The sequence below is a fragment of the Lampris incognitus genome, chromosome 6 (assembly GCF_029633865.1).
Source record: "Lampris incognitus isolate fLamInc1 chromosome 6, fLamInc1.hap2, whole genome shotgun sequence".
Taxonomy (NCBI): Eukaryota; Metazoa; Chordata; class Actinopteri; order Lampriformes; family Lampridae; genus Lampris; species Lampris incognitus.
The window spans coordinates 58047206-58073510 of record NC_079216.1 but is presented as its reverse complement, the minus strand read 5'-3'; the positions used below and the strand labels follow the sequence as shown (position 1 = coordinate 58073510).

General features: G+C 45.1%; 1 protein-coding gene and 9 non-coding genes across 10 annotated transcripts; 1 reads left to right on the top strand and 9 right to left on the bottom strand.

Annotated features, from left to right (window-relative positions):
* Positions 1 to 6925: 6925 nt before the first annotated feature.
* On the bottom strand, positions 6926 to 7014 carry trnay-gua (transfer RNA tyrosine (anticodon GUA)). The gene is given in 2 exon segments: positions 6926 to 6961; positions 6978 to 7014. It is a non-coding gene; the product is annotated as a tRNA-Tyr (tRNA).
* Positions 7015 to 9735: 2721 nt separating this feature from the next.
* LOC130114595 (protein FAM200C-like) lies at positions 9736 to 11335 on the top strand. The gene is made up of 2 exons (XM_056282457.1): positions 9736 to 10620; positions 10787 to 11335. The coding sequence occupies exons 1-2, from the start codon at positions 9736 to 9738 to the stop codon at positions 11333 to 11335; spliced, it is 1434 nt and encodes a 477-aa protein (XP_056138432.1).
* A 527-nt stretch (positions 11336 to 11862) lies between these two features.
* Positions 11863 to 11950, bottom strand: trnay-gua (transfer RNA tyrosine (anticodon GUA)). The gene is given in 2 exon segments: positions 11863 to 11898; positions 11915 to 11950. It is a non-coding gene; the product is annotated as a tRNA-Tyr (tRNA).
* Positions 11951 to 12210: 260 nt separating this feature from the next.
* trnay-gua (transfer RNA tyrosine (anticodon GUA)) lies at positions 12211 to 12299 on the bottom strand. Its single transcript is given in 2 exon segments — positions 12211 to 12246; positions 12263 to 12299. It is a non-coding gene; the product is annotated as a tRNA-Tyr (tRNA).
* Positions 12300 to 17393: 5094 nt separating this feature from the next.
* On the bottom strand, positions 17394 to 17482 carry trnay-gua (transfer RNA tyrosine (anticodon GUA)). Its single transcript is given in 2 exon segments — positions 17394 to 17429; positions 17446 to 17482. It is a non-coding gene; the product is annotated as a tRNA-Tyr (tRNA).
* A 507-nt stretch (positions 17483 to 17989) lies between these two features.
* On the bottom strand, positions 17990 to 18078 carry trnay-gua (transfer RNA tyrosine (anticodon GUA)). Its single transcript is given in 2 exon segments — positions 17990 to 18025; positions 18042 to 18078. It is a non-coding gene; the product is annotated as a tRNA-Tyr (tRNA).
* Positions 18079 to 23286: 5208 nt separating this feature from the next.
* trnay-gua (transfer RNA tyrosine (anticodon GUA)) lies at positions 23287 to 23375 on the bottom strand. Its single transcript is given in 2 exon segments — positions 23287 to 23322; positions 23339 to 23375. It is a non-coding gene; the product is annotated as a tRNA-Tyr (tRNA).
* Positions 23376 to 24119: 744 nt separating this feature from the next.
* trnay-gua (transfer RNA tyrosine (anticodon GUA)) lies at positions 24120 to 24208 on the bottom strand. Its single transcript is given in 2 exon segments — positions 24120 to 24155; positions 24172 to 24208. It is a non-coding gene; the product is annotated as a tRNA-Tyr (tRNA).
* A 744-nt stretch (positions 24209 to 24952) lies between these two features.
* On the bottom strand, positions 24953 to 25041 carry trnay-gua (transfer RNA tyrosine (anticodon GUA)). The gene is given in 2 exon segments: positions 24953 to 24988; positions 25005 to 25041. It is a non-coding gene; the product is annotated as a tRNA-Tyr (tRNA).
* A 744-nt stretch (positions 25042 to 25785) lies between these two features.
* trnay-gua (transfer RNA tyrosine (anticodon GUA)) lies at positions 25786 to 25874 on the bottom strand. The gene is given in 2 exon segments: positions 25786 to 25821; positions 25838 to 25874. It is a non-coding gene; the product is annotated as a tRNA-Tyr (tRNA).
* Positions 25875 to 26305: the final 431 nt, after the last annotated feature.

Here is a 26305-nt window from a genome sequence, read left to right as displayed (position 1 = left end):
ACAAGCAGTCACCCAGATCACAAACAGTAAACATGAAAACTCCGCTCAGTAAAGCTGAGGGTGAGACAATTATAAAGAGACAAAAACAAAAAGTATGGCAAGAATACTGGGGCATAAATGGTACAGGAAGACATCTTTATAATTTCAGAAATGTGTTTGATGGGGAAGAAAGCTGGGTAGGAACCAAAAGGAAGAGGCTGTCATTACCGTCTCAGGATAGGGCGTACTGCACTTCATAACACACTTCATGAAATGGACAAACACTCAACTGGTAGATGCGCACACTGTGGTCATCCTGAATCTTTCCAGCATGTGCTGCTTAAGTGTAGGGGCTATGAAGAGGAAAAGAAGGAATCGACATTAGCATTAAAGAAAAAGAAGCTAAATTTCACTGTAGGGAACCTACTTGGAGATGCGGTATCGCGAATACAGTCACCCTAAGTGTCTGAAGGAAACAGTGTTAATACAGAGAATTTCTTGTTTTCCTTTTGGTTGCTCCCGTTAGGGGTCGCCACAGGGAATCATCCGTTTCCATCTCTTTCTGTCCTCTGCATTTTCTTCTGTCACACCAACCACCTGCATATCCTCCCTCACTACATCCATAAACCTCTTGTTTGAGCTTCCTCTTCCCCTCCTGCCTGGCAGCTTCAGCTTCAGCATCCTTCTCCCAATATACCCAGCATCTCTCCTCTGCCCATGTCCAAACCATCTCAATCTTGTCTCTCTTGCTTTGTCTCCAAACTTTCCGACCTGAGCTGTCCCTCTAATTTATTGATTCCTAATCCTGTCCTTCGTCATCACTCCGAAAAAAAATCTTAGCATCTTTAACTCTGCCACCTCCAGTCTTTTCATCCATGCCACCATCTCCAAGCTATACAACATAGCTGGTCTCTGGTCTTACAAAAAAAAAAAGGGCTAATAGAGAGAATTTAGTTCTCAATTTTTTTCCCTTTTGTCTGCCCATATACTGTTCCACACTCCAGTCCGGTAGGTGGCGATAAGCTGGTTGCCCTACACAGGGAACCATGTACCATGAAAAAAAAAAGAATATGTAGGTTTTTACTTCCCACCAATCACTACATTAGGCTATTCCATTGATTAGTCTTTTCTCTTTGGTTAAAAGGTGCGCACCTGGTCAGTGAAATCGCCTTGTGTTGGTGGGATGGAAAACATGTATCAACTTGTTACTCTTTTTCACATGGTTGCTTATGTCTGCATTTGTAGAAAATGAGGAAATTCAAACTTCAGTTTCTAACTCAGACATGAGTAGCTGACACAAATGTGTTCATCGATCTTAACAATGCCTGGCATTCTTTTCAATGACTGTGAGCGAGTAAACAATGAATTGTCTCCTTCGAGCCGGATTCGAACCAGAGACATAAGGATATCAGCTTGATGGTCTTTTAAGGCGCACATCTAGCATTGAACAGATCGGCTGCCTCAGATCCTGGTAGGTGTTTTCGAACGTAATCCCTTACTTGCAAATACCTAAAGAAATTGTTTCCCGGGAGATTGTGTTTCTCCTGGACCTGAGCGAAGGAAGCAAAAGAACCATCAAAGTACAAATCACTTCTAGTGTGGATGCCAGCCACTTTCCACGATCTGAAAGTACCACCCAGGTTAGACGGGGGAAAAGTAGGATTACCAGCTATCCGAAGGGCAAAGGATAAGGGTTTAAGATTAAAGTAAGACCTAACTTGTTTCCATATACGTAACATACCATTTACAACTGGGTTGGAATTATAAATGGATTTATCTAGTTTAGTGGGAGACAAAACAGCCCCTATGAGAAACGGGTGGCGTCCCTCCTGTTCCATTTCGACCCATCCATGCTGAGGGGTCGAGTTATCTAGATAGAAGGTGAAGACTCTGATGCTTGATGCCTAGTAATACAGTAAGAAGTTTGGAAGTGCTAATCCCCTGTCCCGCCTTGGCTTACAAAGGTGTGTTTTAGCTATTCTATGTGTTTTATAGCGCCACGGGAAGGGAATTATGATGGAGTCTATATGTTTGAAAAAGGATTTAGGCAGAAAAATTGGGATGTTTTGGAATAAGTCACCAATTGGGGTAGAAAGACCATTTTAATGGCATTTACTCTACCTATCAAAGATAGAGGGAGAGCTTTCCAAAACTGTACGTTTGTTTCAAGCCTTGTCAATATGTAAATTTGTCAATGGATAACTTAAATGGAAGAGTGTGCAGCCAGGATGTATCACTCAGGGCATCAGTTCACTCTTACTCTAGTTGACTCTAAAACCCGAGAAGCTGCCAAATAGGCTGATCTTCTCTAAAATTAGTCTAAAATTAAGTCTGGTATGAGAGTCATTTTTAGAAGAGTTTCTTATAAGAATATTATGTCTGAAGAGAAAGGTTTTAGATGTGCAAGAACCTTCCCCCTCTTAACAGGGTGGTTTAAACCCTCGACATTCCAACAAGTAAAAGTGAGATGGCCAGCCTTCTCCAAATTTGTTATGTCCTATTCATGGTACGGGGTTTGGCGCACCCCGGAAGGGGTTAAACGAATTTGGAGAAGGCTGGCCATTTACACTATTATCCCTCCCTCTCACTGTCATATTTATGCCATCTTGCATTTAGTGACATATGTACCTAAATTCAAACGACCCAAGAGTAGTAGTTTCCCTTCTCCCCATTGCTTCTGCTTATCCCCCATCCCCCCCATTATGACCCCCCCCTCTTAAAGCCTAATTTATCAAGAACCCAGTTTTGAAGATATTGCTATGATTTTCCCTCTTAAGACAGCCTTCAGAGTATCCTATTGAATGGGAGGCGAAACCTCTCCATTATCAGTGAATTCTAAGTAAAGACTGATTTCTTTTTTCATTTGTGATCATTGAGTGCACTTGAATTTAGTTTCCATGTAGTATTCTTTGGTCGTATGTCAAACTCAACAGATAAATATATTGGTACATGGTCAGTTAAATCTATTGCCCCAATTCCACAGGTGTTTATTTTGTCTTTATCTTTTCCAAATGTTATGAAATAGTCTATTCTAGTATATACAGAAGGGGGGGGGGGGCAGAATACCAAGTGTAATTCCTTTTGTTGGGGAAAAAGTTTCTCCTTATATCAATCAAACCAACATCCCCAAAAAGTGTGTAAACTTTCTTATTTGGGACTTTGTTTCATGAGCTTTTCTACTGGAAGAGTCTCACTTTGATTGTAATTGTAAATCTAAATCTCCCCCACGTATTAGGAGACCTTCTGTTTCCATTATCATAATATTAGTGATTTTCTGGAAAAAACTAATATCACTTCCTGGGGGTGCATATATATTCAATAAAGTAATTGGATTCCCATCTATATTCCCCCTTACTAGAATATACGTATCTGCCCTCCTTATCTCTCATTTCAAACACTTTTTCAAAATTTAGCTTGCTGGAAATGAGAATAGCAACTCCTCTCCTATGTGCTGATTTACACCAAGAAAAAAAAATAGTGAAGCCCATTCTCTTTAGTTTTTCATGCTCGTTATCATTTAAGTGAGTTTCCTGTAGGTATACTACATGGGCTTTCTCTTCATTATAAATAGAATTTTACTGCGTTTGATTTGATTTAACAGCCCATTGACATTAAAAGAGATGAATTTTACATTGTCACTAGCCATGTGTATTTATCTGTCAGTGGTTGGCCCTGTGATGGCCTGGCGGCCTGTCCAGGGTGTCTCCCGCCTGCCGCCCAATGACTGCTGGGGTGGGGTCCAGCATCTCCGCGACCCTGAGAGCAGGATAAGCAGTTTGGATAATGGATGAATAGATGTATCATTAAGGTTAGCAAAATAGAACTTAACTGATCTACTCACTGAACAAGCAAGAACAAAGAAAAGCAAATAAAAATAAATAGTAAAAAAAGGTAAAGAAGGTGTGATTCCAAGGCTGGAGTCTCCAGTAAATGACCCTGGACTGAGCTAGAGGAAACGTCTGGCTGTGGGGGAAAGCCTCTCCTACATGTGGGCTGAGGGCTCCTAATGCAGCACCCAAATAAGTAAATATAAAAGTTTGTCCATTACACAGAAACGACTTCCTTGTATATTCCTCCCATGCATTTAGATAGGGAAAAGGAGTGGATGTGAAGAAAAAAAAATAGAGTAACAGAAACTCCACATAATATGTATTTCATTAAAACGATTATATCACCATCTATTTTGGGTTCTGTTTAGCTTACCAACCCTTTTGAGCTTAGTTAAAACTTATAGCTCTTCTGGAGGAGGTGGGGGCTGTCTTCTGAAAACTCGCAGTCTCTCCCTGATATTCTTTACTCGCTCTTCTCCCGTCCGTTGTTGTCCCGATCCTCCCACCATTTCCCAGACCATTTCCACCAATTCCCAGCGGGATAGCTGCTCAGCCAGGCTCTCCCTCGATGTGATCACGCTGATGGGCAGTCCTCCGTCCTTCATGTCTGTAATCGCCTCTCCGACTGTATGGTACAGCCGCGTCCAGTCCTCGTAGAACACTCGTAGTTTAGCAGGGTACGGAGTCTGGAAACTGTTTTCCTCTTTCAATGTTGTATTGTGTAAATTGTGCAAACACAACATCCATTGCACGTTGTCCGTCTTGGGAGAGAGATCCCTCCTCTGTTGCTCTCCCTGAGGTTTCTTCCTATATTTTCCTCCCTGTTAAAGTTTTTTTTTTTTTTAGGGAGATGTTCCTTATCCAATGCGAGAGTCTAAGGACAGGATGTTGAGTTGCTGCAAAGCACCTTCAGGCAAATTTGTAATTTGTGATATTGGGCTATACAAATAAAACCGACTTGACTTGACTTGACTTTTTGAAATTCATCGTTCAATATACAGACTGCACAATGATAGTCTGAGGGTCTGCTTCATTTTAGTTCTGGCTCATGGAGAAGTAAATGAGGGTAAAGGGTGGTGATATACTGGGCAAGCAATCACTCAGATCACAAACAGTAAACATAAAAATTTCGCTCAGTAAAGCTTGAGGGTCAAACAATTATAAAGAGACAAATATTTTTCTGCTTCCGGTGTGGGTAGATGGCAGTGCGAATTCACTTTTGCTGTGGCCTCACCCAGTACCGTCCATGCAGTGTCTTTGTCCACTTCTGCGTCTAAGTTTGTGTCTTCGTTTGACGGCTGGGAGAGCTGGCGCTGGATCGGCTGGGAGAGCTTGGTCTGCTGCATCCTGTGGGCCAAGGGACCATGGCCATGCCGGAGCTGCGCCCGAGGAGAAAACACCGAGGGCGGTCTGGCAGAACGTGGAAGCGCGGCAGGCTGAGCTAACTGCTAGCCCGTGCAGACCGGCAGCTCCGACAGTCATCCTGCATTCATTCTCTTGGACAGGGTTTTTTTTATTTTGTTTTGTTTTTGTAGTTTGATATACGTGTTCTTGTCATTTTTGGATATGTGTTTTTGTCTTTGTGTTGCACTGCTGTGGGCTGGGGAAACGATATTTCATAGTGTTCCTGATTCCTTATTCCTGAAATGCAACAAAAGTATGGCAAGGAATACTGGGACAGAAATTATACAGGAAGACATCTTTATAATATTAAGAAATATGTTGGATTAGGAAGAAACCTGGGAAGGAACCAAAAAGAAGAGGCATTCATTACCCATCTCAGGATAGGAAATCCAGCCATCCATTATCCATTATCCAAACTGCTTATCCCGCTCTGAGGGTCGCGGGGATGCTGGAGCCTATCCCAGCTGCCAGTTAATAATAGACGTCAAACACCCAAATCGTACACGAGCACACTGTGGTATTCCCCAATCTGTCCAGAATGTTCTGCTGGAGTGTAGGGGGTATGAAGAAGAAAAGAAGGAACTGACATCAGCATTAAAGAAAAAGAAGCTAAATTTCACAGTAAGAAACCTATTTGGCGACGCGGTGTCAGGAATACAATCACCTAATTAAGAACTTGAAGAAAACAGGTTTAATACAGAGAATTCCTTCTTCGGCTGCTCCTGTTAGACGATTATCCATTTCCATCTCTTTTTATCCTCTGCATTTTCCTCTGTCAACCCCATCACCACATCCATAACCCTCTTCTTTGGCCTTCCTCTTTTCCTCTTGCTTGGCAGCTCTATATTCAGCATCTTTCTCCCAATACACCCAGCATCTCTCCTACACACTTGTCCAAACCATCTCAATCTCGCCTCTCCTCCTTTGTCTCCAAGACGACCAACTTGAGCTGTCCCTCTAATATATTCATTCCTAATCCAGTCGTTCTTCATCACTCCCAACAAAAATCTAAACATATTCAACTCCGGCAGCTCAACTTTGCAACTCAGACATGAGTAGCTGATACAAATGTGTCCATCAATTCGAACAATTCCTAGTATGTTTTTCAATAGTAAGCCACCAAACATAGTCTCCTTCGAGCCAGTGATCTAACGACTTCCGCAATTCCATCTCTACAGTCGGCCGCTCTACCAACTGAGCTATCGAAGGGACAATTCAAAAACGAATACACTGGGATTTGACCATATTTAAAGTTGAGTTATAGCAAACAGTTGTCCAGAATTCTGGAAATTTGCGATATCTTTGATATATTTCAGAATGATTGTTATTCAAAATAATGAAATGAGGCACCATATATTGCAAACGAATACTTTCAAATTCGTGGCATCTTGCTACAACGATCTGATTCCATAAACGTTACAAAGAAGGAGGTACACACGAGCACCACTCAGGATTTTAAGGGTGCCTTGCACTTCTGTAATCAAAGCCAATATCAAGTGAAATCAAAGGAAAAATCGTGCCTGAATAGCAGGTGGTTTCTTTAAGGATCATTGGTGTTTTGACCACTAGGTGACAATGTTACCAAGTTACAGCAGCTAAAACTGTACGTCTAAACTTGAGTGGGTAACTCCAGGCAGCACTCACAAATATTAAACCTTAACAATGCCAAACATTCTTTTCAATGATCGTGATCCAGCAAGCAAAGAATTATATCCTTCGAGCCAGATTTGAACCAGCGACCTAAGGATTACAGCTGTTTTATATCTACAGTTCTCCGCTCTACCAACTGAGCTATCGAAGGGACAACTTTGAAGCGAAAACACTAAGATTTCACCATATTTAAAGTTGAGTTATAGCAAACGGTTGTCCAAAATTCTGAAAATTTGCGATATCAAAGTTTGTGTCTTCGTGTGCAGGTTTTTTTTTCTTTTTCGTTTGATGGCTTTTTTTCTTTTTCGTTTGATGGCTGGGAGAGCTGGCGCTGGATCGGCTGAGAGAGCTTACGGCCCTTTCAGGAGCTGTATGGCCCTGCCCGGAGCCGCACCCGAGAGAAAACACCGAGGCGGTCTGGTGGTGGCCTCGCCTAGCATCGACTGGGCTTTGTCTTTTTATACATCTGAGTCGTCGTGTGGAGGTGGCGTTGGATCGGCGGGAACAGCTTGGTCTGTTTCGTCCGATGGGTCCAGGAAGCACGGCCCCGGTCTGGAGCTGTGCACGGGGAGGAAACGCTGAGAGCGGTCTGGAGGGGTGCGGAGGCGGGGCGGGTTAAGCTAACTGCTAGCCCATGCAGACCGGCACTTCCGACAGTCATCCTGGCTGGAGTTCGTTCTCTGGCCAGAGTAATTTTTTTGGACTGAGTTGCAGGGTGGAATGTGTTGTTAACTGTTTGTTTTTGTTTGTTTTTTTTTTCTTCTGGTTTTTGTTTTTGGCGGTGTCGTTTTTGGGAAATTTGGATGTGTGGTTTTTGTGTTACACTGCTGTGGGCTGGGGGAAACGAAATCTCATTTCTTTTTGTACGCAAGTACGTCTAAGAAATTACAATAAATTGTTCCTGATTCCTGACCTCTCCTCCCCACTTGCCTAAACAAACCCCCAATCTCGCCTGTCTTGCTTTGTCTCCAAGTCATCTAACTTGATCTTTCTCTCTGATACACTCGTTCCTAATCCTGTCCTTCTTCGTCACTCCCAACATAAATCTTAGAATATTCAACTCTGCCTAAACCAGCTGTCTTTCCATCAGTGCCACCATCTCCAAGCAATACCACGTGGCCAGTCTCGGGTCTTAAAAAAGGTAAATGCACCTGAAAGCTTCTAGCCATGAATAAGTAACCATGTGCCATGGGGTGAAAAAAAGAGTATGAAGGTTATCCTTCCCGCCAATCACTACACTAGGTGATTTCATTGATAGGTCTTTTCTCTTTGGTTAAAAGGTGTGCACCAAGTCAGTGAAATCACTTAGCTTAGAGCAGTGGTTCTTAAGCTGGGTTCGATGGAACCCCAGGGGTTCGTTGAGTCACTCTCAGGGGTTCGGCAGGGGTCAAGACACACACAGTATAGCCCGGTTCACACCAGCAATGTCGGGCCGTTTTTGTCGGCGTCAAAAATTTGGCAACACACAATTTCTCTTCGCCGTGTTAGATTACAAATATTTAGTTGCTCAGTAAAAATGTGTTACACAAAATAAATCAGCCCACTCGTATTATTCGTGACGTCACGCTCCGCTTGGCCACATAGCCGCGGAAAGTCATTTTACATAGGGGGTGCGGCTAAAAGTGGGACGAGATTTCGAAAATAACAGGAACATAATAGTAACCGGCAAAAAAGCCCTATTATCAATAATAGCAAACCATAGCGACAGTGGCATTTCAATTTGTGCACAAAATGTCCATATTTATAAAGAAAACTAATGCTGTGGCGGAGACCACATAGACACAGACAAATAATTCGCCATGTCATAGCAATGCTTTATCGCTCCGTGCCGAGCGATAAAAAAACAAAACGCCAGCTCGTGGTGGACAAGCAGCTACTGTCAAGGGCGGACTGGCAATCTGGCAGTTCTGGCAAATGCCAGAAGGGCTGTTGCACTTTTGGGCCGCCGTTTGCTGATTATTATTTATTTATTTTTTACGTAAAGAAATTAAACGCAGGCGGCTACACTGGCCTATCACACCGGCCCACTATATAGAATGGGCCGGCCCACTTTCGTAGGGGGAGGGGGGGCTCCCTGCTTTGTCAACTATATTGAATGGTGTTGGTGTAACGTGGAGAGCGGCCCCTCCCCAAGTGGATCGGCCCAGGTAGAGGTTATCGAGCTACAGTAACGTTAACAGTAGGCATAGGTTCTTGCTTGATATTGAACTTAAGGTAGGCTACTGTTAACACTCGATTTGGACGTCAGTATTCGTTCAACGTATAGAGTAATCGCATTTTCCCCTCACTTTTCTTTCTCCATTCAGACATCACTTATCTACGTCACAGCGGGGCTCGACCGTTTGTGTAATCCGTTTGTGTTTGCAATGGCAGAGTAGCGCTGTTCGTATTCCCACTCATTGAATCCCCGGGAAGACTGCAGAAGAAGCAGCGATTCAAAGTTTATTACGACTTCGCTGACAACTTTAACCAAAGTATGAGATATTTGTGTCTTGTTATGTTTGTAGTGAATGAAACATGCAAGACTTTATTAACTTTTCAACTCCGGCGAGAAATGTGAGCAAAAGTAACAGCGAAGTGAAGGTGTGAAGCGGGGGCTCTGCAGCCAGGACTGTACACCGTTCGCCAACAGGGGGTGCTGCAGCTGATCACGCCACATTGCTTGGCTTTGATATCTGTGCTGCAGGGAGCTTGGTGCGCTCAGTAGTCGACTTGTGGCTGTTGGGATTGTACGTCATTTGTGATTTTCTTTTAATCTTTCAATCCCTTCATACTAACTATGTCGAGCAAAAAAAGAAAGTGGTTGGACGAATACGTACAATATGGATTCACGTGTATAAAGGAACGTGATGGGAGTCAGCGTCCTCAATGCATGATTTGCAATGCCAAGTTGAGCAATTCTAGTCTAGCACCGGCAAAACTAAAGGAACACTTCCTAAAGCTGCATGGAGATGGGAAATACAAGAACAAAACACTCGCTGAATTCAAGGTGAAGAGAGCCAGATTCGATGAAAAGGCTACTCTGCCTGTTCTCGGCTTTGTACCCATCGACAAACCGATCCTCACAGCATCGTACGAAGTTGCGTACCTGAAAGCAAAGCAGGGCAAACCACACACCATTGGTGAAACACTCGTAAAACCAGCTGCGTTGAAGATGGCGAATATCATGCTGGGAAAAGCTGCTGAAGATAAGTTATCCCAAAATCCTCTTTCAAATGACACTATCAGCAGCAGAATAGACGACATGAGTGATGACATCTTGGCTCAAGTAGTTGCAGATCTGATTTCAAGCCCAGCAAATTTCAGCCTCCAACTCGACGAGACCAACGACGTTTCAAATCTAAGCCAGCTTGTTGTATTCGTGCGCTATATGAAAGACGACATGATAAAGAAAGATTTTTTATTTTGTAAGCCTCTTACAACAACAACCAAGGCAGTCGATGTGAAGAAACTCGTGGATGATTTCTTCAGAGACAACAATCTTTCGTGGAATATGGTTTCTGCAGTTTGTTCGGACGGAGCGCCAGCCATGCTGGGACCACACTCTGGTTTTGGAGCGCTGGTGAAATCCGATGCACCATACATCATTGTTACGCACTGTGTTCTGCACAGACATGCGTTGGCAACAAAAACCTTGCCTCCAAAACTGGCAGAAGTATTAAAAATTGTAGTTGAATGTGTGAACTATGTGCGAAATAGTGCTATGAAGCACCGCATCTTCAAAGAGCTGTGTAAGGAAATGGGCTCTGAATTCGAGGTACTTCTGTACCATTCTAACGTTGGGTGGTTATCCCAGGGAAAGGTGCTGAATCGTGTTTTTGCCATGCATGTGGAATTAGCCCTGTTTTTGCGAGTTCATTCTCATTTTGGCGTACATGGCCGATATTTTCGATGCTCTCAATCATCTCAATCGACAGATGTAGGGCGGTGGAGTCAACATCATCGAAGCAGAAGAAAACCTGAAGGCGTTTAAAATTAAGCTACCTTTATGGAAACGACGAACAGAGAATGATAACGTCGCAAACTTTCCCCTGCTGGACGACTGTGTAAGTAAGATCGAAGACATGTCTGGAATTGGAGACATTTCTGTACCTGGGGAGCTGAAGCAAGCAATTGCCATGCACTTAGATGAGCTCGCAAAGTCTCTCGACGGATACTTCCCCACCAGAGAGTCATATCCAGCATGGGTGAGACAGCCGTTCACGTTTAGTGTTGCGACAGCAGATGTCAACGATGAATACCTCGACGAAATCATTGAACTTCAGCAGAGCCAGCTTCAACAGCAACTCTTCAGAACAACATGGTTCTCAACGTTTTGGTGTCACCAAATCGCACCATACCCTCTTATTGCTAAGAAAGCCCTTGAGATACTCACACCGTTTGTTACAACGTATCTTTGCGCGCAATCCTTTTCGAGGATGGTAGACGTGAAAACTAAGAAAGGAAGAGACTTTGTTGCGAAAATGATATGAGAGTGGGACTTGCCAAGGTGAAGCCGCGCATTTCTGAACTTGTATCTAAAAGGCAACAGCAAAAGTCACATTGATTTGCAGTAAATATTAATTGAGTTATGTTTTTGTGTGAAATTCACGTTTTGTTGGTTTTGTTCTTTGAACACAGTGATATTGTGTGCAACTGATGCATGGTTCATTTTGTGCACAAATACAATATATACCTATGTTTTGAAGAAATCATATTTTATTTTCCAATTACGAAGGGTTCGGTGAATGCACTGATGAAGCTTGCAGGGTTCAGTACCTCCAATAAGGTTAAGAAAAACTGGCTTAGAGAGTGGTGGGACGGAAACCATATATGAACTTGGTACTCTTTGTCACATGGTTGCTTATGTGTACATTTTGGACAAAACTCAGTAGTTGAAACTCCAGCACACACAGCCATGGCCAGTTTGCAACTCAGACGTAGGTAGCTGATACAAATGTGTCCGTCAATTTTAAGAACTCCTATTCTTTTTAATGATCGTGAGCCAGCAAACAAAGTCTCCTTCAAGCCGGATTTGAACCAGCGACCTAAGGATTTCAACAGTTTCATTTCTACAGTCTCCGCTCTACCAACTGAGCTATCGAAGGGACACTAAATAAAAGAATACACTGAGATGTGAATGTATTTAAAGATGAGTTATAGCAAACAGTTGTCCAGAATTACGGAAATGTGCTATATCTTTGCTATATATTTCCGAATAATTATTGTTAATCAAAATGATGACATGAGGTACAATATGTTTCAAATGATGCATAAAGGTTAGTGGAACTCTTGCTCACAAATATTAACTTTTAACAATGTCTAATATCCTTTTCAATGATGGTGATCTAGCAAACAAAGAATGGCCTCCTTCGAGCCGGATTTGAACCAGCGACCTAAGGATTTCAGTTGTTTTATCTCTACAGTCCTCCGCTCTACCAACTGAGCTATCGAAGGGACAGCTATGAAACGAATACACTGAGACTGACCATATTTAAAGTTGAGTTATAGCAAACATTTGTCCAGAATTCTGAAAATTTGCGATATCTTTGATATATATTTCCGAAGAGCAACCCAACCACTGAGGATGCACAAGCCAGTGCATTCTTAGTGCCGGTCCCAAGCCCGGACAAATGGGGAGGGTTGCGTCAGGAAGGGCATTCGGCGTAAAATCTTTGCCAAATCAAATATGCGGATCATAAATAAGATTTCCATACCGGATCGGTTGAGGCCCGGGTTACTAACGACCGCCACCGGTACTGTTAACCAGCAGGGTGCCGGTGGAAACTATGCTACTGTTGGGCGAAGGAGAAGGAGAGGGGGAAGGAATGTCCAGAGGCAGCTAGAGAGGAGGAAGGGTAGGCCTGTGGAGGTGAGAGTTTGAACTTTGAATGTTGGCACTATGACTGGTAAAGGGAGAGAGCTGGCTGACATGATGGAAAGAAGAAAGGTAGGCATACTGTGTGTGCAAGAGACCAGATGGAAGGGGAGTAAGGCCAGGAGTATCGGAGGTGGGTTCAAACTCTTCTACCATGGTGCGAATGGGAGGATAAATGGGGTAGGGGTAATTCTGAAGGAAGAGTATGTCAAGCGCGTGCTGGAGGTGAAGAGAGTGTCAGACAGAGTGATGAGTATGAAGCTGGAAATTGAAGGTGTATCGCTGAATGTTATCAGCGCATATGCCCCGTAAGTTGGGTGTGAGATGGATGAAAAAGAAGAATTCTGGAGTGAGTTGGACGACGTGGTGGAGAGGGTACCCAAGGAGGAGAGAGTGGTGATTGGAGCGGACTTCAATTGACATGTTGGTGAAGGGAACAGAGGTGATGAGGAGGTGATGGGAAGGTATGGAGTCAAGGAGAGAAATGTGGATGGACAGATGGTGGTCGATTTTGCGAAAAGGATGGAAATGGCTGTGGTGAATACATATTTCAAGAAGAGGGAGGAACACAGGTTGACATACAAGAGTGGAGGTAAGTGCACACAGGTGGACTATATCTTATGTAGAAGGCGCGATCTAAAAGGGATTGGAGACTGCAAGGTGGTGACAGGGGAGAACGTAGCTAGGCAGCATCGGATGGTGGTCTGTAGGATGACTTTGGAGACCAAGAAGAGGAAGCGAGTGAAGACACAGCCGAAGATCAAATGGTGGTAGTTGAAAAACGAAGACTGTTGTGTGGAGTTCAGGCAGGAGTTAAGACAGGCACTGGGTGGTAGTGAAGAGTTGCCGGATGGCTGGGCAACCACTGCAGAAATAGTGAGGGAGACAGCTAGGAAGGTACTTGGTGTGTCATCAGGACAGAGGAAGGAAGACAAGGAGACTTGGTGGTGGAATGAGGAAGTACAGCAAAGTATACAGAGGAAAAGGTTGGCAAAGAAGAAGTGGGATAGTCAGAGAGATGAAGAAAGTAGACAGGAGTACAAGGAGATGCAGCGTAAAGCAAAGAGAGAGGTGGCAAAGGCAAAGGAAAAGGCGTTTGGTGAGTTGTATGACAGGTTAGACACTAAGGAAGGAGAAAAGGACTTGTACCGACTGGCTAGACAGAGGGACTGAGCTGCAAAGGATGTGCAGCAAGTTACGGCGATCAAGGATAGAGATGGAAATGTGCTGACAAGCGAGGAGAGTGTGCTAAGAAGGTGGAAGGAGTACTTTGAGGGGCTGACGAATGAAGAAAATTAGAGAGAGAGAAGGTTGGATGATTTAGGGATAGTGAATCAGGAAGTTCAGTGGATTAACAATGAGGAAGTGAGGGCAGCTATGAGGAGGATGAATAGCGGAAAAGCAGTTGGTCCTGATGACATGCCTGTGGAGGCATGGAGATGTTTAGGAGAGATGGCAGTGGAGTTTTTAAATAGATTGTTTAACACAATCTTGGAAAGTTAGAGGATGCCCGAGGAGTGGAGAAGAAACATACTGGTACCGATTTTCAAAAACAAGGGCGATGTGCAGAACTGTAACAACTACAGAGGTATAAAGTTGATCAGCCACAGCATGAAGATTTGGGAAAGAGTAATAGAAGCTAGGGTAAGAGGAGAGGTGATGATCAGCGAGCAGCAGTATGGTTTCATGCCACAAAAGAGAACCACAGATGCGATGTTTGCTTTGAGAATGTTGATTGAGAAGTATAGACAAGGCCAGAAAGAGTTGCATTGTGTCTTTGTAGATTTAGAGAAAGCATACGACAGGGTGCCGAGAGAGGAGGTGTGGTATTGTATGAGGAAGTCAGGAGTTGCAGAGAAGTATGTAGGAGTGGTGCAGGATATGTATGAGGGAAGTGTGAAAATGGTGAGGTGTGCGGTTGGAATGACAGATGGGTTCAAGGTGGAGGTGGGATTACATCAAGGATTGGCTCTAAGCCCTTTCTTGTTTGCAATGGTGATGGACAGGTTGACGGACAAGATCAAGCAGGAGTCTCCATGGACGATGATGTTCGCGGATGACATTGTGATCTGTAGCAAGAGTAGGGTGCAGGTTGAGGGGAGCCTGGAGAGGTGGAGGTATGCACTGGAGAGAAGAGGAATGAAAGTCAGTAGGAGCAAGACGGAATATCTATGCGTGAATGAGAGGGAGGGCAGTGGAATGGTCAGGATGCAAGGAGTGGAAGTGACAAAGGCATTTGAGTTTAAATAATTGGGATCAACTGTCCAAAGTAACAGGGAGTGAAGAAGAGAGTGCAGGTAGGATGGAGTGGTACGAGAAGAGTGTCAGGAGTGATTTGTGACAGAAGGGTACCAACAAGAGTTAAAGGGAAGGTTTACAAGATGGTTGTGAGACCAGCTATGTTATATGGTTTGGAGACAGTGGCACTGACGAAAAGACAGGAGGCGGAGCTGGAGGTGGAGGAGTTGAAGATGCTAAGATTTTCACTGGGAGTAACGAAGAAGGACAGGATTAGGAACGATTATAGTAGAGGGACCGCTCAGGTTGGATGGTTTGGAGACAAAGCAAGAGAGGCAAGATTGAGATGACTTGGACATGTGTGGAGGAGAGATGCTGGTTATATTGGGAGAAGGATACTGAATATGGAGCTGCCAGGGAAGAGGAAAAGAGGAAGGCCAAAGAGGAGGTTTATGGATGTGGTTAGGGAAGACACGCAGGTGGCTGGTGTGACAGAGGCAGACACAGAAGACAGGAAGAAATGGAAACGGATGATCCGCTATGGCGCCCCCTAACGGGAGCAGCCGAACGTAGTAGTAGATATTTCCGAAGAGTGATTGTTATTCAAAATGATGAAATGAGGCACTATATGTTCAGATTGGCGGCACCCTTGCAGCAACGATCTGATTCCATAAACGTTACAAAAGAAGTACAATATGAGGACCCATCAGGATTTTGAGGGTGCCTTGCACTTCTGTAATCAAAGCCAATACAAAGTGAACTCAAAGAAAAACTCAGGCCTGAATAGCAGGTGGTTTCTTTAAGTCTCGTTGGTGTTTTGACCACTAGCTGACAACGTACCCACATTACAGCAGCTAAAACTATATGTCTAAACTTGAGTCGGTAACTTGGGACAGCACTCACAAGCATTAAATCTGTGAAATCGTGTAGATAAAATCTTCTTATTCAAATTCATCGTTTGATATGCACACTGTACAATCGTGATCTTATGGTATACTTCATTTTCGTTCCTGCCCATGTAGGAGTAGAAGTAAATAAGGAAGCTGATATACTGGACAAGCAAACACCCAGATCAAAAAGAGTAACATGAAACTTCCACTAAGAAAAGCTGAGGGTCAAATAATTATAAAGAAACAAAAGGAAAAATTGTGAACAGAACACTGGTACATTTAGGATACAGGAAGACAGCTTTATAGTATTCACAAATATGTTAGATTGGGAAGAAAGCTGGGCAGGAATCGAAAGGAAGAAGCAGTCATTACAGTATTCTTTTATACGTCTGCGTTGTAGTGTGGAGTTGGCATTGGATCGGCTGCGAGAGCTTGGTCTGCTTCATCAGATGGGTCCAGGAACCACGGCCCCGGCCTGGAGCTGTGCCCGGGGAGGAAACGCTGAGGGGCGGGCTAGGCTAACTGCTAGTCCATGCAGACCGGCACTTCCGACAGTCATCCTGGCTGGAGTTCGTTCTCTGGCCAGATAAAATTTTTTGGACTGAGTTGCAGGGTGGACTGTGTTGTTAACTGTTTGTTTTTGTTTTTTCTCTGGTTATTGTGTTTTTGGTGGTGTTATTTTTGGGAAATTTGGATGTGTGGTTTTTGTGTTACACTGCTGTGGGCTAGGGGAAACGAAATTTCATTTTTTTGTGTGCAAGTACGTCTAAGAAATGACAATAAATTGTTCCTGATTCTTGACCTCTCCTCCCCTTTTGCCCAAACAAACTCAATCTCACCTGTCTGGCTTTGTCTCCATGTCATCTAACTTGATTTTTCCCTCTGATAGATACATTCCTTATCCTGTCCTTCTTCGTCACTCCATACATAAATCTTAGCATATTCAACACTGCCACCTCCAGCTAAGCCACCTGTCTTTCCATCAGTGCCACCATCTCCAAGCAATACAACATGGCCAGTCTCGGGTCTCAAAAAAACAAAAGGTTAATAGAGAGAATTTAATTCCTTCTTTTTTTTTGTTCTTTCTTTTTGTTCTTTTTTTTTTTTTTTGCTTTTATCTGCCGATGTACTATTCAACACACCAGTCTGGTAAGTGGCGGTAATGCACCTGCAAGCTTCTAGCCATGAATAAGTAACCATGTGCCATGGGGGGAAAAAAAAGAGTACGAAGGTTATCCTTCCCACCAATCACTACACTAGGTGGTTCCATTGATTAGACTGTTCTCTTTGGTTAAAAGGTGTGCACCAAGTCAGTGGTGGGGTACCTTAAGAGTGGTGGGACGGAAACCCTATATGATGAAATTGGTACTCTTTGTCACATGGTTGCTTATGTGTGCATTTGGAGAAAACTCAGTAGTTGAAACTCCAGCACACACAGCCATTGCCAGTTTGCAACTCGGACATAAGTCGCTGATACAAATATGTCCGTCAATTTTAACAATTCCTACTATTATTTTCAATGATCGTGAGCCAGCAAACAAAGTCTCCTTCGAGCCGGATTTGAACCAGCGACCTAAGGATTTCAACATTTTCATTTCTACAGTCCTCCGCTCTACCAACTGAGCTATCAAAGGGACACTACAGAAACCAATACACTGAGATGTGAATGTATTTAAAGATGAGTTATAGCAAACAGTTGTCCACAATTACGGAAATGTGCTATATCTTTGATATATATTTCGGAATAATGATTGTTAATCAAAATGATGAAATGAGGTACAATATGTTGCAAATGAATGCTTTCAAATTAGTGGAACTCTTGCTGCAGCGATCTGTTCCTTAAATGTTGCAACAAAGGAGGCACACACTAGCACCACTCAGGATTTTGAAGGTGCTTGTGCTTCTGTAATCAAAGCCAATATCATATGAAATCAAAGAAAAACTCGGGCCTGACTAGCAGGTGGTTTCTTTAAGGCTCGTTGGTGTTTTGACCACTAGGTGGCAATGTTCCCAAGTTAGAGCAGCTAAAACTATATGTCTAAACTTGAGTGGGTAACTTTAGGCAGCACTCACAAATATTAAATCTTAACAATGCCTAATATTCTTTTCAATGATCGTGATCCAGCAAACAAAGAATTGTCTCCTCCGAGCCGGATTTGAACCAGCGACGTAAGGATTTCAACAGTTTCCTTTCTACAGTCCTCCGCTCTACCAACTGAGCTACCGAAAGGACAGCTTCGAAGCAAATACACTGAGATTCACCATATTTAAAGTTGAGTTATAGCAAACAATTGTCCAGAATTCTGAAAATTTGCGATATCTTTGATATATATTTTCGAATAATGATTCTGATTCAAAATTATGAAATGAGGCACTATGTTTTCAGATTTGTGGTAACCTTGCTGCAACGATCTGATTCCATAAACGTTACAAAGGAGGTACCACATGAGGACCCCTCAGGATTTTGAGCGTGCCTTGCACTTCTGTAATCAAACCCAATACAAAGTGAACTCAAAGAAAAACTAGGCCTGAATAGCAGGCGGTTTCTTTAAGTCTCGTTGGTGTTTTGACCACTAGTTGACAAAGTTCACACATTACAGCAGCTAAATCTATATGTCTAAACTTGAGTCGGTAACTTTGGGCAGCACTCCCAAGCATTAAATCTGTGAAATCGTGCAGACACGATCTTCTTATTCAAATTCATCGTTTTATACGTACAATCGCGATGTTATTGTATGCTTCATGTAGGAGTAAAAGTAAATGAAGGCGCTGATATACTGGACAAGCAGTCACCCAGATCACGAAGTGTAATATCAAACTTCCGGCCAGAAAAGCTGAGGGTCAAGTCCTTATAAAAAATAAAAATTAAGAAAAGAACACTCATACATTTAGGATACAGGAAGACAGCTTTATAGTATTCAGAAATATGTTAGATTGGGAAAAAAGCTGGGCAGGAATCGAAAGGAAGAAGCAGCCATTACCGTCTCAGGATAGGAAATACTGCATAATACAGTTCATAAAATAGAAAAACACTCAAGTGGTACATGCGTACACTGTGGTCTTCATCAATCTGTCCAGTACGTTCTGCTGCAGGGTAGGGGCTATGAAGAAGTAAAGACGGAACTGACACCAGCATTAAAGAGGAAGCTAAATTTCACTGTAGGAACACTATTTGGACACGCAGTATCGGGAATGCAGTCACGTAATTCAGTATCTGAAGAAAACAGGGTTAACACAGAGAAATTATTCTTCTTCTTCTTCAGCTTTACGCTACTCCTGTTAGGGGACTCCACAGGGGATTATCCGTTTCCATCTGGTTCTCTCCTCTGCATTTTCCTCTGTCACGCCAGCCACCTGCATGTCCTCCCTCACCATATCCATAATCCTCTTCTTTGGCCTTCCTCTTGTCTGGCAGCTCCATAATCAGCATATTTGTCCCAATATATCTAGCACCTAGATGGAGGCGCGAACTCGCGTTTGCGGCGGCCTCACCCAGTGTGGACCATGCAGTGTCTTTATCGGCGTCTGCTGCGTCTAAGTTTGTGTTTTCGTGTGAAGATGGTTTTTTTTTTCGTCGATTTTTTTGGTTTGATGGCTGGGAGAGCTGGCGTTGGATCGGCTGAGAGAGCTTACGGCCCTTTCAGGAGCTGTATGGCCCTGCCCGGAGCCGAGAGAAAACACTCGAGAGAAAACACCGAGGAGGTCTGTCGGTGGCCAATCCTAGCGTCGACTGTGCAGTATTCTTTTATACTTCTGTGTTGTAGTGTGTAGGGGGCGTTGGATCGGCTGGGACAGCTTGGTCTGCTTCGTCCGATGGGTCCAGGAACCAAGGCTCCGGCCTGGAGCTGTGCCCGGGGAGGAAACACTGAGGACGGTCTGGCGAGGCGCGGAGGCGGGGCGGGCTAAGCTAACTGCTAGCCCATGCAGACCGGCACTTCCGAAAGTCATCCTGGCTGGAGTTCCTTCTCTGGCCAGATTAATTTGTTTTGGACTGAGTTGCAGGGTGGACTGTGTTGTTAACTGTTTGCTTTTGTTTGTTTTGATTTTGTTTTGTTTTTTTTTCTCTGGTTTTTGTTTTTGGTGGTGTCGTTTTTGGGAAATTTGGATGTGTGGATTTTGTGGTACACTGCTGTGGGCTGAGGGAAACGAAATCTCATTTCTTTTGTATGCAGGTACGTCTAAGAATGACAATAAATTGTTCCTGGGAGTCTGGGGAGGGCCACCAGGTGCACTCCCTTACTTAAGCGGTCCACCACTGTCAGGATCACAGTGTTACCCTGGGAGGGCGGCAGTCCGGAGACAAAATCCAACGCCACATGGGACCAGGGCCGGCTTGGAGTTGGGAGGGGCTGCAGCAGACCCGCGGGTGCCTGGTGAGAGGCCTTGCTGCGAGCACAGACGGAGCAGGCTCCTTCGAAGTCCCTGACGTCGTTCCTCATTGTGGGCCACCAGAAACGCCGAGCCAGAAAGGTGAAGGTGCGGTGGACACCCGGATGGCAAGCAAACTGACTGGCATGGCCCCACTGGAGAACCCGGGACCGGACTGCGTCCGGGACGAATAGGCGGCGTGGAGGGACGTGGCTCGGGGCGGGATGGAAGCGCAACGCCTGCCTGACCACGGTCTCGATGCCCCAGGTAACCACGCCAACCACCCTGGCCTCAGGAAGGATGGGAGTCGGCTCCTCTGTAGCTGGCTCCCTCCTCGGATGTTGTCGGAACAGGGAGTCTGCCTTCGTGTTGCGGGACCCGGGGCGATAAGTCAGCGTGAAGTCAAACCGACTGAGGAAGCTGGCCCACCGTGCCTGCCGACCATTGAGGCGGTTGGTTGCCCGGATGAACGTCAAGTTCTTATGATCCGTTCAGATGGTGAACGGCTGTTCCGCCCCCTCCAGCCAATGGCGCCACTCCTCCAGAGCAGCCACCACTGCCAGCAGCTCCCGGTTCCCGACATCGTAGTTCTCCTCGGCGGGGAGGAACCGGCGAGAGAAGAAGGCGCATGGGTGGACCTTCTGGTCAGGCGCTGACCGCTGGGAGAGGACAGCCCCCAACCCGGTGTCCGAAGCGTCCACCTCTACGATGAACTGCCTCTTGGGGTCGGGTTGGAGCAGGACCGGGGCGCTGGTGAACCTCTCCTTGAGGGACTGGAACGCAGAGCGGGCAGCCGGGGACCAGATGAACGGCTGGGAGGGGGAGGTTAGCCTGGTGATAAGTTCTGCCACGCAGCTGTAGTTCCGGATGAACCTCCGATAGAAGTTCGCAAACCCGAGGAAGCTCTGTAATTCCTTCCGTGATGTGGGATCGGGCCAGTCCACCACAGCCTGGATCTTGCGGGGGTCGGCCCGGGTCTGTCCCCTCTCAACAACGAAGCCCAGGTAGTCAACGGAAGGGGAATGGAACCGGCACTTCTCTGCCTTGACGAAGAGCCGGTTCCGGAGGAGACGTTCGAGTACCCGGCGGACATGCTGGACATGTTCCTCGAGGGTACTGGGGAAGATGAGGATGTCATCGAGGTACACCACCACAAACTCATCGAGCATGTCGCGGAGAATGTCCTTCATGAGAGCCTGGAATACCGCCGGGGCGTTGGTGAGGCCGAACGGCATGACCAGGTACTCATAATGACCCCGGGGCGTCTTAAAGGCTGTCTTCCACTCGTCCCCCTTTCGGATCTGGACCAGATGATAGGCACACCGGAGGTCCAGCTTAGTGAAGACTGTAGCCTGGGTGAGGGGCTCAAGGGTGGAACTCATGAGAGGAAGGGGGTACTTGTTCTTGACGGTTATCTCATTGAGTTGGCGATAGTCAATGCAGGGTTGGAGGCCCCCGTCCTTCTTCTTCACGAAAAAGAATCCAGCTGCCACCTGGGAGGACGAGGGCCGAATGAGCCCCGCTGCCAAGGACTCGGAGATGTACTCGTCCATCGCAGCTTTCTCGGGGATGGTCAGACTGTACAGACGACTGCTGGGAAGAGGTGCCCCAGAGTGGAGGTCGATAGCACAGTCATATGGTCGATGAGGAGGAAGAGATTGGGCCCGGGTCTTGCTGAAAACCTCACCTAACTCATGGTACTCAGGGGGAACAGAGGAGAGGTCGGAAGGCGGGGTACTAGGGGCACGTCGGGGGGATGGGGCGGGAGCAGCCTGGAGACATTGGGCATGACAGGAGGAGCTCCACTCCATGATGGTACCGGAGGCCCAGGTGATGTGTGGCTCATGCTGCACGAACCAGGGGCGCCCTAGGATCACAGGGACTAACGGGGACTGGATGATGTAGAACCGAAGTCTCTCCACATGGTTACCTGCTATGGTGAGAGAGACAGGGTGGGTGCGTTGGGTGACACTGGCCAGGCAGCGCTCGTCCAACGCGAAGGCCTCCATGGGCTTCTCCAGCGTCTCTAGCGGGATATTAGCCTGGGCCGCAAACTCAGAATCCAGGAAACACTCATCAGCCCCCGAGTCGAGGAGCGCACCCACCGTGAGCCGCTGGTCAGCCCAGGCCAGGGTAACGCTAACTAGATGGTTCTGTGGGGCAGGACGGCGGGAACAGGAAAGTCGGCTCACTAGGATCTCCCGGGGCCCCAGTGAGCCTAGTCTTTTGGTCGAGTGGGGCAGCCGCTGATCAGATGTCCCTTCTGGCCACAGTAGAGGCATTGACCCGCCTTGAACCGGGCCTCCCGTTCGGCCGGACTAAGGCGCGTGCGCCCCAGCTGCATAGGTTCCTCCCCCATTATGGTCTGGGGCGCGGGGGGAGAAACGGCCACAGGGAAAGTGGGGCGAACAGGAGTAGGGATCCTGTTAGGAGTGCTGGACGACTGGGGAATGGAGGGGGATCCACGCAGGGCTCGCTCGCGCCTCCTCTCCGGATGGCGGATGCGGATGGCGCGATTTCATAACGTTACAAAGGAGGTACCACATGAGGAACCCTCAGCATTTTGAGGGTGCCTTGCACTTCTGTAATCAAAGCCAATACAAAGTGAACTCAAAGGAAAAACTCCGGCCTGAATAGCAGGGGGTTTCTTTAAGTCTCGTTGGTGTTTTGACCACTAGGTGGCAATGTTCCCACGTTATAGCAGCTAAAACTATATGTCTAAACTTGAGTGGGTAACTTTAGGCAGCACTCACAAATATTAAATCTTATCAATGCCTAATAGTGTTTCCCAACCCAGTCCTCAAGGACCTCTAACCTGCATATTTTCTTTGCAACCCTGAATAGGTACTTGTTTGTAGTTATTCAACCAATCAGCAATGAATTTTGTCAGATGTTGCACACCTTGCATAATTAAGTGCTGCGAGATGATTGGTTGAGTAAGTACAAGCAGGGCTACCTATGCAGGGTTACAATGAAAATCTGCAGGATAGGGGCTCCTTGAAGACCGGGTTGGGATAGGCTGGCCTAATACTCTTTTCAAAGCTCGTGATCCAGCAAACAAAGAATTGTTTCCTTCGAGCCGGATTTGAACCAGCGACCTAAGGATGTCAGCTGTTTCATTTCTACAGTCCTCCGCTCTACCAACTGAGCTATCGAAGGGACAGCTTTGAAGTAAATACACTGAGATTTCACTCTATTTAAAGCTGAGTTACAGCAAACAGTTGTCCAGAATTCTGAAAATTTGCGATATCTTTGATCTATATTTCCAAATAATGATTGTGATTCAAAATTATGAAATGAGGCACTATATGTTCAGGTTTGTGGCAACCTTGCTGCAAAGATCTGATTCCATAAACGTTACAAAGGAGGTACCACACGAGGACCCCTCAGCATTTTGAGGGTGCCTTGCACTTCTGTAATCAAAGCCAATACAAAGTGAACTCAAAGGAAAAACTCGGGCCTGAATAGCAGGTGGTTTCTTTAAGTCTCGTTGGTGTTTTGACCACTAGGTGGCAATGTTCCCACGTTATAGCAGCTAAAACTATATGTCTAAACTTGAGTGGGTAACTTTAGGCAGCACTCACAAATATTAAATCTTATCAATGCCTAATACAGTGTTTCCCAACCCAGTCCTCAAGGACCTCTAACCTGCATATTTTCTTTGCAACCCTGAATAGGTACTTGTTTGTAGTTATTCAACCAATCAGCAATGAATTTTGTCAGATGTTGCACACCTTGCATAATTAAGTGCTGCGAGATGATTGGTTGAGTAAGTACAAGCAGGGCTACCTATGCAGGGTTACAATGAAAATACGCAGGATAGGAGCTCCTTGAGGACTGGGTTGGGATAGGCTGGCCTAATACTCTTTTCAAAGCTCGTGATCCAGCAAACAAAGAATTGTTTCCTTCGAGCCGGATTTGAACCAGCGACCTAAGGATGTCAGCTGTTTAACTTCTACAGTCCTCCGCTCTACCAACTGAGCTATCGAAGGGACAGCTTTGAAGTAAATACACTGAGATTTCACTCTATTTAAAGCTGAGTTACAGCAAACAGTTGTCCAGAATTCTGAAAATTTGCGATATCTTTGATCTATATTTCCAAATAATGATTGTGATTCAAAATTATGAAATGAGGCACTATATGTTCAGATTTGTGGCAACCTTGCTGCAAAGATCTGATTCCATAACCGTTACAAAGGAGGTACCACACGAGGACCCCTCAGCATTTTGAGGGTGCCTTGCACTTCTGTAATCAAAGCCAATACAAAGTGAACTCAAAGGAAAAACTCGGGCCTGAATAGCAGGTGGTTTCTTTAAGGCTCGTTGGTGTTTTGACCACTAGGTGGCAATGTTCCCACGTTAGAGCAGCTAAAACTATATGTCTAAACTTGAGTGGGTAACTTTAGGCAGCACTCACAAATATTAAATCTTATCAATGCCTAATACAGTGTTTCCCAACCCAGTCCTCAAGGACCTCTAACCTGCATATTTTCTTTGCAACCCTGAATAGGTACTTGTTTGTAGTTATTCAACCAATCAGCAATGAATTTTGTCAGATGTTGCACACCTTGCATAATTAAGTGCTGCAAGGTGATTGGTTGAGTAAGTACAAGCAGGGCTACCTATGCAGGGTTACAATGAAAATCTGCAGGATAAGGGCTCCTTGAAGACCGGGTTGGGATAGGCTGGCCTAATACTCTTTTCAAAGCTCGTGATCCAGCAAACAAAGGATTGTTTCCTTCGAGCCGGATTTGAACCAGCGACCTAAGGATGTCAGCTGTTTCATTTCTACAGTCCTCCGCTCTACCAACTGAGCTATCGAAGGGACAGCTTTGAAGTAAATACACTGAGATTTCACTCTATTTAAAGCTGAGTTACAGCAAACAGTTGTCCAGAATTCTGAAAATTTGCGATATCTTTGATCTATATTTCCAAATAATGATTGTGATTCAAAATTATGAAATGAGGCACTATATGTTCAGATTTGTGGCAACCTTGCTGCAAAGATCTGATTCCATAAACGTTACAAAGGAGGTACCACACGAGGACCCCTCAGCATTTTGAGGGTGCCTTGCACTTCTGTAATCAAAGCCAATACAAAGTGAACTCAAAGGAAAAACTCGGGCCTGAATAGCAGGTGGTTTCTTTAAGTCTCGTTGGTGTTTTGACCACTAGGTGGCAATGTTCCCACGTTATAGCAGCTAAAACTATATGTCTAAACTTGAGTGGGTAACTTTAGGCAGCACTCACAAATATTAAATCTTATCAATGCCTAAAACAGTGTTTCCCAACCCAGTCCTCAAGGACCTCTAACCTGCATATTTTCTTTGCAACCCTGAATAGGTACTTGTTTGTAGTTATTCAACCAATCAGCAATGAATTTTGTCAGATGTTGCACACCTTGCATAATTAAGTGCTGCGAGATGATTGGTTGAGTAAGTACAAGCAGGGCTACCTATGCAGGGTTACAATGAAAATACGCAGGATAGGAGCTCCTTGAGGACTGGGTTGGGATAGGCTGGCCTAATACTCTTTTCAAAGCTCGTGATCCAGCAAACAAAGAATTGTTTCCTTCGAGCCGGATTTGAACCAGCGACCTAAGGATGTCAGCTGTTTAACTTCTACAGTCCTCCGCACTACCAACTGAGCTATCGAAGGGACAGCTTTGAAGTAAATACACTGAGATTTCACTCTATTTAAAGCTGAGTTACAGCAAACAGTTGTCCAGAATTCTGAAAATTTGCGATATCTTTGAACTATATTTCCTAATAATGATTGTGATTCAAAATTATGAAATGAGGCACTATATGTTCAGATTTGTGGCAACCTTGCTGCAAAGATCTGATTCCATAACCGTTACAAAGGAGGTACCACACGAGGACCCCTGAGCATTTTGAGGGTGCCTTGCACTTCTGTAATCAAAGCCAATACAAAGTGAACTCAAAGGAAAAACTCGGGCCCGAATAGCAGGTGGTTTCTTTAAGGCTCGTTGGTGTTTTGACCACTAGGTGGCAATGTTCCCACGTTATAGCAGCTAAAACTATACGTCTAAACTTGAGTGGGTAACTTTAGGCAGCACTCACAAATAT

Excerpts from the sequence above, each read along its gene's own strand:
- LOC130114595 (XM_056282457.1), top strand. The coding sequence starts at position 9,736 with ATGATTTGCAATGCCAAGTTGAGCAATTCTAGTCTAGCACCGGCAAAA. Across the intron at positions 10,621-10,786 it reads AAATGGGCTCTGAATTCGAG|GGCGGTGGAGTCAACATCAT; the intron begins GTACTTCTGTAC and ends CGACAGATGTAG.